Here is a 16,682-nt window from a genome sequence, read left to right as displayed (position 1 = left end):
AGATCACGAAGCTCTTCCCAGCTAGTTCTCAGCTTGGCACATTATGAGAGTCAAGCCAATTGGTCCCAATGCAGCTGGCTGGGAAGAGTAATGCTTGAGGACTAGACACATCCCCTGGTCCAGCACTTCTGTTTTAGGGCTTCTGTTTCACAAGAATAAACATCATTTAGGGATGAGAACTTTGTCAATCACTCCAGCGTGAACTGCCAGGGCTTCTGAGACGATAATTTTTTTTTAAACTCTTCTTGAAATAATGACCACTGAAGCATGTAAAAGGGCAATATACACATAACTACACACAAAACTTTTCAATCTTCCCATGAATAACAGTGTTGAAAGAAAATGTGCCTCACAACACATTCCAACAAAAATCTCAGGCTGCATTTGTACTTATGAGTGGTAAACAGTCTTTTCTAAAAATTGCAAAAGCAAAAGAATGAAATCTTACAGCCACTGACCTCACTGGAGGCAAGGTTTCATCAGAAGCAAACATATTTTATGACATTCAATACTCGTTAAAGTTCAATATCAGAAATAATTCTTTTAAACTCTTCATTTTAGATATAAATAGAAAGCCTTCTTTTAAACAGATCATGCAACCTAAAAGTACTCTGCTGAGAAAAGGAAAAATAGCAGAGAAAAAAACATAATTTTACTTAGCAAAGTTAATTTCTCCAGGAAGTTTTAACTTTCCTCTTTCAAGATAAGCTCACAAAGCATATCACATGAAAGAATGAATATTAAAACTGATATAGTTTTCACTATTCCAGTCTGACACAATGTGCTCATCTGTTGAATTTAGATGCTTAAATGTATTCCAAACAAAACTTATCCATAATTCACAGCATAAAACTTAAACATATCCTAAATTCTCTGTATACCATCCACAAGTAGCTTCAGGTCAACTTCAAAATGAAACACTATGAACCCTTTACAAAACATCATTTTTTTTCACAGCTAAGTTAGCAATTCACAAGTACAAGGGTAAGGGATTTAACAGAACAAAACAAAAAGGGAAAAAAATTTCAAAAAGTGAAAATAAAAGAAACAAAGGAAAGGAAGCAAAATTAAAACAGAGACAAGGCGTCCATCTTCAGCAGGCCAGACTTCCATCTCATTTCCCCCATGAAGACTTCACTTGGCAGCAGGTTTAGTGGCATGGCAAACAATGCCTAACTCAGGCAAGTATAACAGGTCTGTCTTGGCCAGTCTAGTCATCTAATAATGCACAAATATCACACAGAGAAAACATACAAAACCAAATTAATAGTCAAAATCCATCTACTAGACAATGTGGACATAAAATTTAGAATCATTAGGGTAGTATCCTTGTTTATCTTTCAACTTTTGTGTTCTCAAACTATAATGTTTAAAGAAAAACCTAATGATACACACACAAAAAGTTATATTTTGACAACTTGATAATGTTAATTCATTTACAATTATATTTTTGTTAAATTGCTTATTAAATGTCACAAAATTAACACTGTTTTCATTGTGTAGTGATTCCTTCCTCATACTCTTAATTTACCACTGTTTAAATAGATTACAAATTTCAGATTTTATTCTGTTTTTTAAAACCAAGTTTTCAGTTTCATTTTACCCCTCCTATATGTTTGATTCAGCACATGAAGCATTTTATTGCTGGCACTGTTGGCCATCGATATAATTTAACCTTCCAGTAGAATATAGCCATTGTTATTTTTAAAGCCCATTATACATTCCACTGATTCCATTAACAATTATACATAGTGAATAAAAAATGTTGCACTATGGTGTCAGAAAGTTAAACCTATATGAATTCATATCTTTGCAAATTAAAATTAGCAATTCTGTTAAAAAGTTACATGGAAACAGCATTCTGACTTTAAAATAGAAATTGACCTCACAACCCAATCACTTGTTCACTTAATTATGTATAAATCTCTGTGGGGTCCAGAATAGTCTGAAACAGTGACAGTTTTTCTGTAATACATTTTCTGAGAAATGCCTAATAAGTCAGCTACAAACAGGGTTGGAACAAAATTTCTCAGAACTTTGATTTCATTCTCCTTCCCCTCATTGTCTACCATCAAGAGACACAGGAAAACATAGCTCTACCTGCCTGTTGTCATATCACATTATGCAGTGATTTTAAGAAAAACACCAGAAAGTGTTGTTCATTCATTAGGTAGCAATCTTTCCTCTCTGGCAGTACTGAAACACTGTTAAGGTCTTTTCAATGAAATGTAAAACTAATATTCTGAAGAATTTGCAGTCAATTACTTAGTGGCAATTTTTCAATAAGGACATTGTTCTGATACATTTTGCTTACCCAAAGCCTCTACAAAGCTTCAAATGGATACAGCAATATCCTCTATGGTTTAAGAACAAGTTTCAAAAATAAAACCCAAAAGCCCCCCAAACAAACCATAAAAGTAACTAAAAATCTGGGCTTCACAAGGACTTGTCAATATGCCCATGTTAACAAGGCTACAAGAATAGACAGTATACTGTAGGTCATCTAAGAGTCTATGAAATTTTTAAGACTTATCAGAGTTTGCTAGGAAAACCCCAGACCATCATTGCAGCAGCACTAATCTCATACTATCTAGATCATGAAGTGGCAAACATGCCAAAAAATGACACTCTGGGACCACTGTTAACAAACTCCAAGAAGTCAACAGTATTTTTTGAACCAAAATCTGACTATTGCAAGTTATAAAAGTCCCATTAATAGCAGATATTACTGGACTTGCTGCAATTGATGGATCAGTCTTTCTAAATATTTTTGTTCGTGGCAAAGCAGCTACCATGTGAAGTTAGCTTCACTCCATCAACTGGAATACTCTACTCCAAAGAGGCAATCCAGATCCAAATGGGCAAATGCTCAATTCACATATCGAGGTCAATGGGGCTCTGCCTAACTCCAGTGATCTGCCTACATTAAGTAGAGCCATGCTTCATAGAACTGCATTTAAATCTGGGATAGTAAACTAACAATAAGAACTACCTCATATTCAACACATATGTAAAAGCAGGACCTCAAAGCTAGTTAAAGAAACACTTGTAAATTCAGCATTCACTAAGCACTTTATTTTACTAAGAGTTATAAAAATATTTTACACTAGAAGCATTCTGTACAGTTGATTGCATTTTTAAAGATATCTAAAATCAGAGTACCAGTATGCATAAGAAAGCCTTTTTATTGCACACAAAATAATATTTTCCACAGGAACAAGAAAAAAAAAATTGAAACATTATTTTATTAAATTAAAAGGTAAATATTTATATTCAAACAGCAATTATCATCACAAATGCAAAATACATAACATTAGATTAATTTAAAATAGTCAAATGCATATATAACATCTACAAGATAAAATCTGAATTTGGTCTAAAAAAATTAAAAAATTAATTACTATCTAAAAAAAAAAAACAACCACCAAAACAAAAACACCACACCAAGGGCAACACATTAAGATCCAAACTGCAGTGTTATCACAGTGCCAGGAAACTGTTTTATCTTTGCAGTGCTCCACTGACTTCAGAGGGAACTTTTTGTGGGAATAAGCTTGCCAATACAAACCATAATGAAGAGTATTATTTTACCTTCTTTTCCCACAAAATATGTAATAACTGTGGAAAATTGAACTCTCCTAATTTAAATCAACTATTTTTTTCCTAATGCTGGATTTCAATTTAGTCTAGATAATTTAGTTTCTTCATTCGATTTTCAATTTTGTTTCAAGGCTTTTTCTTTTTTACAGAAATAAAATATAATAACAGAGCACTGCCTCTTTAGATAGAAAGCTTAAAACAACTAGCAGACAGGACAAAGACCAGCATTACAGAAGAACATCTAAAATACCAACCTTCTGCACAGGGCACAACTATCAAAGCTCTGTCAATAAAAACCGTGTTAGTTAGATGCTGGGCCACACCAACACTTGATGCTTCACGAAACATAATATAACATACTTTGGAGGAAAAAGTAAGAGGAGCGTTGCTGCAAGATAAAAATGAAAAAAAAAACAACAATTAGCCATACTAAATAAATGTATGCATGTATATTCAACTATTATTTCTTAATTAAAAAAAAAAGTTTTAGATTTCCTGGAAAAGTTACACAAAGGACATGTATAGAAATTTATTAATTTGCCTACTTTAAAGTTTACTAATTTTTAAATATTTACAAATTTACTAACTTTCCTTGTCACTCAAAAATACATAGTATAGCATCTCCTCCTTTTTAATGGAAACTTATAGAAGCCAAAAGCCCAGATTAACAAGGTTGATTTTCTTTACAAATCTTGCTATACAAAATTACATTGCTATTATAAATAGCATATTTACAGTACACATTTGTCAAGTAAATAATTTATAGTTTATATTTTATCCTCCAAATAAACCTTGTTTAAAATCATCAAAACATCCAACGGAGGGCCAAGAGGATGGTGAAAGGCCTTGAGAGGAAGCTGTATAAAGAGCAGCTGAAGTCACTTGGTCTGTTCAGCCTGAAGAAGACTGAGGGGAGATCTCACCACAGTCTACAACTTCCTTGTGAGGAGGAGGGACAGACACTGCTCTCTCCTCTGTGGTGACCAGTGACAGGACCTGAGGAAATGGCTTGAAGTTGTGCCAGGGAGGTTTAGGTTAGATATCAGGAAAAGGTTCTTCACCCAGAGAGTGGTTGGGCACTGGAACAGGCTCCCCAGGGAAGTGATCACAGCCTCAAGCCTGATAAGAGTTCAAGAAGCATTTGAACAATACTCTCAGGTACATGGTGTAATTCTTGGGATGGTGCTGTGCAGGGCTGGGAGTTGGACTATGATGAACCTTGTGGGTCCCTTTCAGCTCAGGGTATTCTATAATTCTATGACAATAAGCCCAGTCATTTTTAGTGGATTGTTTGGATATTAGCCCATATTAACTGATACTCTTTCTCAGACCTTCACAAAATAAATTTTGTTAAATCATATTAAGATAAAAACACATTCTTGAGAATTCTTACAATTATAACCTCTTAGTTCACTAATGTAACAAAAATTCTTTTTATCATCTTAGTCTGTCAGAGTGTGGTGCAGGATAACACTGGAGGAGGTAGGGAGAATTCACTATTAGACTAGAATAAAGAAGGAAATGAAAAATACGTATGTTGAGTAACTTGCTTTTCCATTAGAAAGTACACCAACAGATAGATGAGAAAGCACAATATGCAAACTTTTTAATCTTGATCAAAAACAAAGTTTGCTTTAAAAGATGTGTTCCCTAGTCAAGATTTATACTCTTTAAACAATTAGTCTATTTCTTCATATGAAGTAAGTACAGGTAAAACATTCGAAAACAGAATACTAAAGGATATTGCTGAAACATCAGCAAGTCCCATTTAAAATAAAAAGCTATCTTCTGGAAAAGTAGTAAATCATGGAAAATAAACTGCCTGAACTGTTTAATCTTGACCGTCTCAACTATAACATTTGTCAACTCTCAGAAGTACCAGAAGGAGTTCAAGTTTAGTCCAATGCATCTTGCAGTCCCTCAAATTCCAAGCAGTACTCCCAAAGTTGTTGTATGGAATTAAAGCTTAAGTATTTCAATAAAAACTCACAAGTTTTAGGTACATTATTTCATCATATTAATTGCATAAATGAACCCAGAACTTAGTCTGAGGTGTCACCCTAAGTTTTCTTGCATTTTGAGTGTTTGCATTTTTGTAGTGGAGATTCCCACGCAGCCTCATGTAAACTACATATTGTTTACATATTCCTCCTCTGGGAGGAGTCTTGTGATTGATGGTTATGTTCACCTACGAAGTCAAAGAGGTGGCAACCTGTGTAGCCAATCTTTTATCTTTTGATAAAGTGTATTTATATGGAGTCAAAGAAATTAAAATAGAGCTTTCCTGCTTGACCTCCTGCTGCCTGCCTCGTTCTTTCATTTGGTATTTCTCTGGTTACCAGAAAGGTAGATAAAATATCTAGAGAACTGGTCAACTTCAGAATGGCAAATAGAAACATTTATGATGGAAAATTCTATGAAAACAGAGACATTGAGGAAGAAAAATAAACAGGGAGGGGGAGAAACATAAATATGAAAGTCAACCTTATGCAATTTATAAAATCATTGCAAGATTACTACATTTCTTCTGTCCATTAGTCTGCCTGTTGTGGACAATGTTTTCCCAGTTTCAAGCTTTCATATTCGGGAAGGAAATAAATATATAAAAATGTTTTTGAGCCATCTGTAAGGTCTTGATTCAGGACACTTTTCATCAGAGCTGACAAAGAGCTATGATTATCTCAGTACTCAGCAGAAATGTTTGCATGCAACTTGTAATACTACATATTCTGAAGACCCAGACTTTACTCATCACCAAGATTTTTTTTTAATGGCCAGGGTTTTTTTGTTTGTTTTGGGTTGGGGGGACAGAGGCCTGTGTGGGTAAGTTTGAAGGGGAGGGTCTTTTGGTTTTTTCTTGTTGCTTGGGGTTTGTTTGTTATTAAATACATATGCCAGTGTTACAATCCAAATGGTTGAAGCCTCCATTGAAGATTCTCTGGTTCAAACTTGTAACATCTCTTAGCCTTTTTCTTTATTGTTTTCATTGGTAACTCAAAAACACAATTCTCTTCCAGGCAGTTACAGGCTCCATAAATAAACCTTATAAATTCCAACAACTACAGAGCCAGTTATGACAAGTGTTGCTTCTATATTTCCCTCTCTGTATTTCCTGGATTTCTATCACAAAAGCTATCTGAGTAGGTAAAAAAATATTAACATAAGAATACTACTGCAACAAGGCTCTAAAAAAAAGCCTTGCTAAAAAGTGTTTTCTGAAAGTTAAGCTAGTCATGAGATTCACTGGAGAAGTGATGAAAAGGAAAAATCCTCTAATAAGGAGATCACCTCTGCTGAAAACACATCAATGCTGCATCTACATCAAGGGAGACAATTAACATCCCAAAGTTCTAAAATTCTAAAAAGTTTCACAGTGACTGAGTCCTCTTCTTTTACAAAGTGGGCCTCCTAAACTTCCCCAGTAGGCTTCGTAAGAAGTCTTTCTTCCAGCAGCAAAGTCCTATTCTGTTTTAATCCCTTTTTAAATTTTTTTTTTGCCAATCCTTTTCAAGGCTGAATTGAGGTAGTCTCATAGCCTTCTTCCTACCGTTACAAAGCATCAATGCAAAAAAGCAAGTCCTACATCTCTGATTTAAGGTTCCTATAACCCGGTCTCTTTAGAAATGCAAGAAAACTCAAAAAGGAAATAAAGATATGAATAGTATTCAGATGTTTCTACCGCTTTTCTTTTCGGAGACAGTAACATCCATCCCCCAACAGAACAAAAACCAACCAAAAATTTAAGAATTATCTATTCAGTAATTTACAGGGAAAAATCAAACAAAAGGCTACAAAATATCCCTCTAAGGGTCCAAATTTTCTCAGGGTGGTGATGGTGGAAAAGACAACAGAAATGAATAACCTGTCAAAATAAGATGCTCTGGAATTATTATGCAGATCACATTTAAATAAGGCTCTGTGTATTTTATCTCAAAGGTATTATCTATACTGCAGCCACTGCAGGATATAACAATACCTAAGAAACATTCATGTGTATTAGCTTCCAAGACAACCCCAGAACACCCAGAAGCAAACAGTATTATAGCAGGGCTTTCAACACCTGATGCAGACATTTTGTGCCTCCCTGATTTCAAACAATTCATTCTGCGAAAATTCAATTTCCATAAAGCTTTTCACTATTTAACTAATCAAAAATCCTCTTACAGCCACATTTGAAGGCTTATCACTACAAATGTAATTTTAAAGGCTTCTCTGAAACACAGATTTCAACTGGGTGACAAACCTAATGCAAAAACATGTTTTTGCAAATGACAAACTGAGGAGCACTTGTTAAACAATGACAGCAATTCTCCATTCTCAACATGAGAATTTAGATCTCTACCTAAATCAGGACCATACACAGATATTCAAAATGTCAGGAGTTTTTCCTCAGACTTTGATGACAAAATATCACTGAAGATGACAGAAGTCCCACTAAAGCCACCCTCTTCTACACACAAGTGGCAAATTCACACCAAGGCCCTGATGTAGTAACAACTCGTAGGACATAAATTCTCTTACCAAGGCTGTGACTGTAATATTATCTTCTGTTCTTGTTAACTGCTTCACCCTACCTAACAACAATTTTCCAAGTCATATTCATATACATCTTTTACTTTTCTTTATGATATTAAAGTCTTTACCTTCAGAAAAAACAAAACAAAACAAAACAAACAAACAAAACAAAACAAAAAAAAAAAACCCAGATCTCATTTGGTAAAATTAGAAACCTGCAATTCAGTCCTCCTAATTTTCTCAAGATGTAAGCAAAAGGGAAAAATATATGTATAAGTAAATAAAAAAAACAACAACATAAAAATCCCATTTTCTGAAAGGATTTTACAAGCATCCATTACTTTCATTTCTGAGCAGTTAGGAAAAGAAAAAATACCCACAAATTCTCTGAACATACTTCTCGAGGCTAAAGCTCTGTTTATGGGACAGGGAGGAAGAGGTGACCAAAATGCTTGGCAATAGTAACGAAATGGAATAAAAGAGGTCTTTGAGCATTGAAAGCTACTTAGAGCAGTCTATAAGAGACAGGTCTTACAAGGAAATGGTTTGAAATCTCATCAAGTTCAAGTTTCTTACACCAATTTTAAAGCAAAACAGCAGACAATTGCAACATGATAAAATATAAACTCAGCTAGTCTCTTTAAGATTTGATAATCAAATACAAATTACTTAAGAGTAAAATTAGTTAATTAAAAAAAAAACCCAACCTTTTCCCATCTCCACATAACTTGTTTACTAATGTTATTAATAAAATAGGTGCTTTCAATTTTTAGATTAAAATTTCAATGGAAAGCCTTCCAGAGAGCAGAACAGTATATAGTTGTACAGACAAGTCAAATTTAAATTTTTCTTGTAAGAAAACAGGTAAATACAGCCACCATTAACAAGCATTATGGCCTACTGAAATATGATACACATTTATAGCTTTTCAATAAAAAGAAATATTGTTTTCAGTGTAAATTAAGTCTCACTGACAAGTAGATAAAATCAGAATGATAACCATATGGAAACGTCTTCAGTACCAAGTTTCCTATGCCCTCAATACTAAATCTGAAAGCAGCTTATTCACAGTTCACACAGACCTCTTCAGAAAATAACAATAATAACAAAATAGCATTTACTGGCAACTGCCTAAAGTGTGAAAACCTCTCATACACAAGAGAGATACTTCCTCACAGAGAACTAGGCTTTCAGGAAAATGACATATATGAAATCCATCCTTCTTAATGGGATGTCTGATTAGCAGTGACCAAAGAAACTGAAGGGCTTTGATGATTGAAGATAAAGCATGAAGTGACAAACTACCAAAGAGCATAGTGTGATTTAGCTCAACATTCATAAAAGTCATCCCAATCAATTCAGTATACAAAATAAAGGACCTTGTCAGAAACTGCTACTTTAAAACCTCAGTCTTAAGATATTAATTGCTGGGAAAAGTCACTGGGTTCAGGAAGCTCACAAGAAATACTGAAGAGTCATCTTAAAGAACCTGCCTTTTATTTAATGCATTAAAAAACTGAGGTGGTTTCTCTCTCTTCTCCACATTGTGCATTCTTACAAGAACTTCAAGTGAAGTAATCTAACATTAATGTTTTCTATTTAAAGTATAAGTAATTATATTCAACAATTGAGACTTCCTGTTAGTTTTTTAAAGAAATTCTCTGTTGCACCCTATAAAACCAAGAGATGTATTAATGACAATGATGTCTTTGATGGGTTGCTTGTCAACAGAATCGCCTTGTTGGGGTTTGGGGCTTGAAATGGTTTGGGGGCCACAGACCTAGGGGGAGGTTACTGATAATGGACAAGAAGAATGCAGAATTTAGAGACCAAAAGGACATTTGCCCAAGATAAGAAGAAACTAACAAAGCAAACTCATCCACTGTACTGAATGTGCAGTAGCTAAAAATGAATTACAAAATACCTTATGCAATCAGCCCGTTTATGAGTAACCAATAGTAGCGTAGTAAACATTGAATATGTAGTAGATAGATGGAATATTTTAGATTAACACTGCATAAATAATGATCAAGTTCTCTGCTCTATGTGCTAGCTTTGTGGATTTACCACCCAGCACCCACCTTTGTGCAAATATGAAATAAACAAATACCTTGCTGTGTGTGAGATTATCTTACTGCATATCAGGTGATGAATACCACTTTTAGAGACAATAACAAGAGACTGGAAAAATGTAGAAAATTGCTGAAAAGTAATTTCTCTCACACAATGCTAGTTCATAGCACAGCCCTATACTTTGTTCTACAATCATTGAAGAGTCTATAGGTACAAGATACATCATCCTCACTCCCCAGTAAGTCATAAATCTTCTCTTTTTTTCTCATTCAAGTCAGCAGTAGGGCGCCGCACAATTAACTATAGTGGAAGTGCTGTTAAAGGAATTTCCTAAGTTGAAATGATCACCTGATCAACTTCACCACTTCTATAAATCTCTTGGATTGCTCTGACAGAGCAAAATATCAGAGAACTGGGAAGAAAAAGATAATCCAAAGCTAAACATGTAATACTGCATCTTCCAAGAATGGGGAGAAATATTTCAAAAATAAATTAAATTACCAAGACAAATACTTCAAAATGGTCCATGTCTTTGACCAAGTTAATTCACAAATACCAGAATGATATCTATTTCCTTTCAAGCAAAAAAAAATTTAATAACAACACTACTGAGTATTTAATATAATATTTTATGTATTAGACTTCAGTAGATTAAGGGAAAAAGTAGAAGGCTGACAAACATGACTGATTTTGAAGAGGTGAAGGAAAATTTATACTTTTATTTGGAAGGTCATAATGTTGAATTAGAAAAAGGAGTTTATATGATTTATCAAGTGTATACACACATGTACATATACATATAGATTTGTATATATTCTGTTTAATGTTGAGCATCAACAGAAGGACAAGTTCATATCTATTAGAAATAAACATGCCCAGCAAAGGCAATGGGATAACAAATATTACAGTAAATCTCTTAACTTGAATGCCCTTTTTTAAATAAATAAAATTATGCATACAGAAGAGAACACAACTTCATCATACTCTGCAAACTCATGCATGACTAAGTAAAAATATTTTGTGTTTGCCAATTTATTTTCAATACAGAATAAGAGACAAAACAGGCTACAATTCTACACAATGTAACATACAACTTTGTTTCATCACATTGCTTTACCTGGCAATGTGTGCTTTCAGCCCAGGAAGCCAACTGTATCCTGGGCTGCATCAAAAGGAGCATGGCCAGCAGGTCAAGGGAGGTGATTCTCACCCTCTGCTCTGCTCTTGTGAGACCCCACCTGGAGCACTGCATCCAGCTCTGGGGTCCCCAGCACAGGAAGGACATAGGCCTATTGGAGAGAGTCCAGAGGAAGACCATGAAGGTGATCAGAGGGCTGGAACACCTCTCCTATGAAGACAGCCTGAGAGTTGAGGCTGGGCTGTTCAGCCTGGAAAAGAGAAGTCTCCAGGGTGACCTTATAGCAGCCTTCTGGTACCTAAAGGGGGCCTACAAGAAAGCTGGGGAGGAATTTTTTACAAGGGCATGTGGTGATAGAACAAGGGGGAATGGCTTTAAAATGAAAGAAGGTAGGTTTGGATTAGATAGTAGGAAGAAATTCTTTACTGTGAGGGCAGTGAGGCACTGAAACAGGTTGCCCAGTGAAGTTGTAGATGCCCCATCCCTGGAAGTGTTCAAGGCCAGGTTGGATGGGGCTTTGAGGAATCCGGTCTAATGGAAGGTGTCCCTGCCCATGGCAGGAGGGTTGGAACTAGATAATCTTTAAGGTCCCTTCCAACCCAAGCCATTCTATGATTCTATTCTCTGATAAATATATTAAGCGTATTGTGGAACAAGTCCAAAATAAAAACTTAGAAAACTGTGCAAAAATCACCATAAATCTATTAATGTTTAAAGCTAGGTAAAGCTGTTTTATCTTGACATGAATGGATGCCCACTATACATACTTTATATATGTTAAATCACATATAATTTTTCTGAACGTTCCTCATCCAAACCTAGCTAGGTATAATCTAGTAACACATTAAAATGGACAAATAGCATCTTCTTTTGCTATTTTTTTTTATAATGAAATTTTATTCCTGTCTTCTTTGTATTAAAATTGAAGTCTGAATGTGAATGACTCCTCCTGCCCCTTTCTGCTATTCGTATTTAATTTTCATTCATATGTATATATAAAATTGTTTTGAAAAGGCTGGTCTGCCATTCACTTCCTAATACAATAGATGTGTTAAGAAAACAATATTTCTTTTCCTCTTCTCTTCCATCTGCTTGGAAGAAATACTGAAGTTTGCAAAATAACAATAATATCTCTCATTTGAGTGGATCTTTTGCATGCAGTTGACATAATGAGGACAGCTAAAATTTAGAGAAACGTGTAATGTCCGTTATTAACTTTCACTTACTGCAAATGCCCTATGGGAAACATTTCTAAGCACAGGCCAGGTACCGTTCCTCTGTTAACAGCTATGCTGACTTCTGTTCGAGTGGCCCTTTCTCGCGGGAGAAAACAGACGTTTGAACAAGAAAAGCTGGTCTCACCGGCACACATCGCCCGAGTGGCGCGGCTGGCCTGCCAGCTAGCCGGGCGGGGGTCAGGCCTGGGGCACTCTCGCCCACTCCCGCCCTCTCCCCTTGGGATGAATGCTAGCGAAGAGAAAGGTGGGGCACCGATAACAGGTTTTCAGGAAAACGGGGAACGGGGGAAACGAGACCTGCACCTAGGAAGCGCTTCGGGGCAGCCTGCGAGCACGCATCTTGTTGAGATATTAATTTTAAAGAATTAAAAACTTTAGTTAAAGTAGATATTGCTGACGTAGACGTCCCTTTATATTTTGAAGAATAAAGGACTTTAGTTAAACTAGACATTGCTGATGTAGATTTCCCTTTTACTAACTAGACATTGTTGAGGTAAACTTCCCTTTTTTTTTTAACATAAGCCGGATTTAAGGAACCGATAAATCAGGAGACCTGTCAACTTAATCAATAGACTCCAAGAACACAATGTGATCATAAATCAGATAGTCTTGAGAAAACAGGATCCAGGTGTCACCAACACTAAAAGGTTAAAAAGGCAAAGCGAGGAAGACCCATCTTACTTCATCATTTTGAGACCCCACCCCATAAGAAGGACCACCGACCCATTTCAAAGAACAAACTACGCATGCTTAATTGCTTTTTGGCTAATTACCATACGAAGCGGGGAATGGGATGGACCAGAGTCATGAATATGCATTTGTGTTTTGGGTATTCAACACTTTTGTACATAAAAAGACCCTGTGATCATCTGTAAATTGCGCGTGTGTATTTGGGAGCTATCCCGCACGCTGCCCGGCGTCGTAATAAACATACACTTTCTAACTTCAAACTGTTAGAGAGTCTTTGTCCGTCAGAGTTGGATATTGGTATTAGATCAATATCCATATTTTTTTAACAAATCATTTTGGCGACCGCGGCAGGACACTGCTCTCTCTGGCCGAGGGGGCCATCGGGGTCTGGGACCCCTCAGGGCGCCCGCCCAGAATTTCCTGGGAAGAGGGCTCCCACGGCCCCACTGACACCCCCGGGGGAAAGACCAGAGCCTGCTGGAACTACGGACAAAAGGTATGTTTAAAATATTGGGAACAGGTACCTTGGAATAGAGGCGGCCTATAAGTCATAAGAGACGTCTTATGCAAAGCAGAAGCCTGACTGGATTTTGGAAACTCCGCAGAGTCTTGTAAATGGTTGGTTGTGTTCCAGGTAGAGCTGGTAACTTGTAGCTCCCTCCCGTAGAGGGGAGGGCAGCAGCGGCCCCAGGGCTGCAGGTTTTGTTGGTTTTAGGAGCAGTGGTGGCTCCGATCTCGGCTTGTAGTTTAAAGGTGCGCCTTGGTGATCCATACTCTGAAAGGCCGGCCCGAGTTTTGGGGCACGGAAGGTGCCGTCTTGGGTCGTGGTCCCGCGCCGAAGGTGTCTGTGTGGTGGTCCTGTGGTTTTGTGATTGTGTGCGCTTTGGTGAGGAAAAGAATCATTTGTGTATCGTATGTGTTGTGGTTTGTAAAAGCTTGTGTAGTACACGTTTTGGTTTGTGTGATTTTGCTGCGTGTTACTAACCTTTGTGAGTGTTTTTGGAAGTTTTGCAAGTTTATAAGAGATTTTAAAACTCCCGCTGATCCGCGGAAGAATACCTTTGAGAAAGCGGAGGGATTTGAGTGCTTATGTCGTGATTGAAGTGTATCTGTAATTTGAATCAGTGTGTTGTTTAGTAGAAAAACATCTGTGTGTGAACAAATTGTTTAAAAGAAAAGAAAAAAAAGAAAAAAAAAAGAAAAAAGGGGGAAACAAACAAACAAACAAACAAAAATACAAGCAAGGGTAAGGGGTTTTCCTTTTCAAAGTGAATGCCCGACACAGCCGCGGTGATTTGGGATGATTTGTTTCCCCGGTAACCGCAGAGGAATCTAGGCTTGCGCAACCTCAAGCCACGTCCCTTAGCTCTATGTAAGACGCGGAGAGGTTTTGGCGAGTGGATGTTTTAGTTAAAAAGAAATATTCTTATCTGTTTGTGAGGTTTGCAGTTGCCAGTGTGTGGTAGTATCTTAAAGTGCTGGTGGCTTAATCCTCAACCACAGAGGAGCAGAAAAGCAGTGTAAGATCAAGGTCCCCCCCCGCTTTCCTGCGGAAGGGTCTGTGCTACGTCCCGGCTGAAATCTGTGGGAATTTTGGCGAGACCTTGTTAAATTTTTTTGGTTCAATGTGTTTAGGGGCGCAAGGGACCCCGGCTGTTTCTTTTGTGAGCCTAAAACTGTTGGTGTTTGAAGCCAGGTCCCTGCAGAAAAGGGAAACCCGGTCTAGCAGCTTTTGATTGTGTGCAGAGAACGGAAAGCTCAGTGCCAGCCGAGGTGGCCGGGATTTTAGTAGAATTGTTGGATGCCTGCGAGAACTCGGTTGATACTCTGCAAAGTTCACATTTGTTAATTTTAATTATTTTAGTAGTAATATACCCAAGGCAAGGCATAACAGAAGACCCGGTTTAATAAGTGATTAATAACCAGCAATTTGGGGTCAAGTGCCTGGCTGATTGTGTAGTGGTTTTTTTAAGAGGAAATTTATTTTTTTCCTTTTTTTCTTTTTTGTGTGTCAAAAGGCATTGGGAAAAATAGGATCCTGAATATGGGGGCAAATGAAAGCAAAGAGATTGCCAGAGGAAGCCCTTTGGGGTGCATTTTAACACACTGGAAAGAGCTGGTGGGTTGTGATGGTACAGAAACCAGGAGGGAGCTGGTTAAGTCATGTACACAGTGGTGGCCACTATATAAACTCGATGAGGGAGTGAAGTGGCCAGCAAATGGTACACTGGACTATGAGACACTATTACAGTTAATGCTTTTCCTCCGGCAGGAACAAAGGTGGTCAGAAGTGACATATGCACATATGTTTTTCAGCCTTCGAGATCACCCTGAGTGGCAAAGGGATTGTGGAATGAAGCCTCTATCTGATCCTTTAGTACTGGCCCTTGAAAAGGACAATAAAGCTACTAAAGGGAAGCCCAAACGTTGCTGCAGCACCTGCTCTATAAATCAGAGGTGCACACATCCTGACAAGGTATACCAAGTAGAGGCTTTGGAACAGGAGACAGAAGACATACTTAAACCACCTCCAAAAAGACAGGAAAGGGGGAGAGTGGGGGGAAATGCAGACTTCATCTTCCCTTGGAAGGACAGCAACTAAGGCAGGGATTTTTCCACCCACTCCTGAACCATACCCACCGCTACTTAGCAGTGACAGTGAGTGGGATGAACCTGAACCTCCCCCATCAGCCCCCAAACTTCCTCCACAAGGGCCTATAGCATCCAGGACCCGAAAACAAACCACAGGGGTCATATAAGCACCTCTAAGACAAGCAATGACCTCTCATGGAGAAACAAAACTGATTAAAGTTCCCTTTTCCTCAATTGATTTAGAGATGTGGGAAAAGAGTGCTAAGGGTTATTGAAGTGATCCAATAAGGGTTGCTAAGAAAATGAAGTTTATAATTAAGCAGCATTTACCTGATTGGGCAGACCTCCAACTGCTGCTTGATGCCTTAACAGAAACTGAAAAGCAATTAATTTTGAAAGTAGCTAAAGACCTAGCCGAGGATGACTGTAGAACAACATAGGAAGATGTTAAAGATGTGTTTCCCCTTCAAGACCCGGGCTGGGATCCTAATAATGATGAGGGGTTGGGACGGTTAAAAACATACCAAAAAATGATAGTAGAAGGGCTAAAAAGAGCAATCTTCAAAACCATAATTGATCAGCACTATATGCTGTCAAACAAGGCCTCTCCCAAACACCTTGTGAATTTCTAGATCACCTGCAAGACGCGATGCGCCGACACACCACCCTGGATCCTGGATCTAATGAAGGGACACAGCAATTAATAAATTTATTTTTAGGACAGTCTACAAGAGACATCAGGTGGAAACTCCAGAAGATCCGGGGTCCAGACAGCCTGGAATCTAGAAGGTTTACTGGATGAGGCCTGAAGAGTTTAATTCTTAACAGACAGCAGG

General features: G+C 37.4%; 1 protein-coding gene across 1 annotated transcript in view; it reads right to left on the bottom strand.

The window, feature by feature from the left end:
• Positions 1-3,986, bottom strand: part of LOC136373340 (splicing regulatory glutamine/lysine-rich protein 1-like) — a 65,929-nt gene extending 61,943 nt beyond the window's left edge. The window contains 1 exon segment of the mRNA XM_066338247.1: positions 3,855-3,986. Coding sequence (XP_066194344.1) covers positions 3,855-3,948 — 94 coding nt within the window. The 5' untranslated portion in view covers positions 3,949-3,986.
• Between the last annotated feature and the right edge of the window lie 12,696 nt (positions 3,987-16,682).

Source organism: Sylvia atricapilla, chromosome W, assembly GCF_009819655.1.
Source record: "Sylvia atricapilla isolate bSylAtr1 chromosome W, bSylAtr1.pri, whole genome shotgun sequence".
Taxonomy (NCBI): domain Eukaryota; kingdom Metazoa; phylum Chordata; class Aves; order Passeriformes; family Sylviidae; genus Sylvia; species Sylvia atricapilla.
Note: the sequence above shows the minus strand (reverse complement) of the source record. Positions and strands in the feature narration are given on the sequence as shown.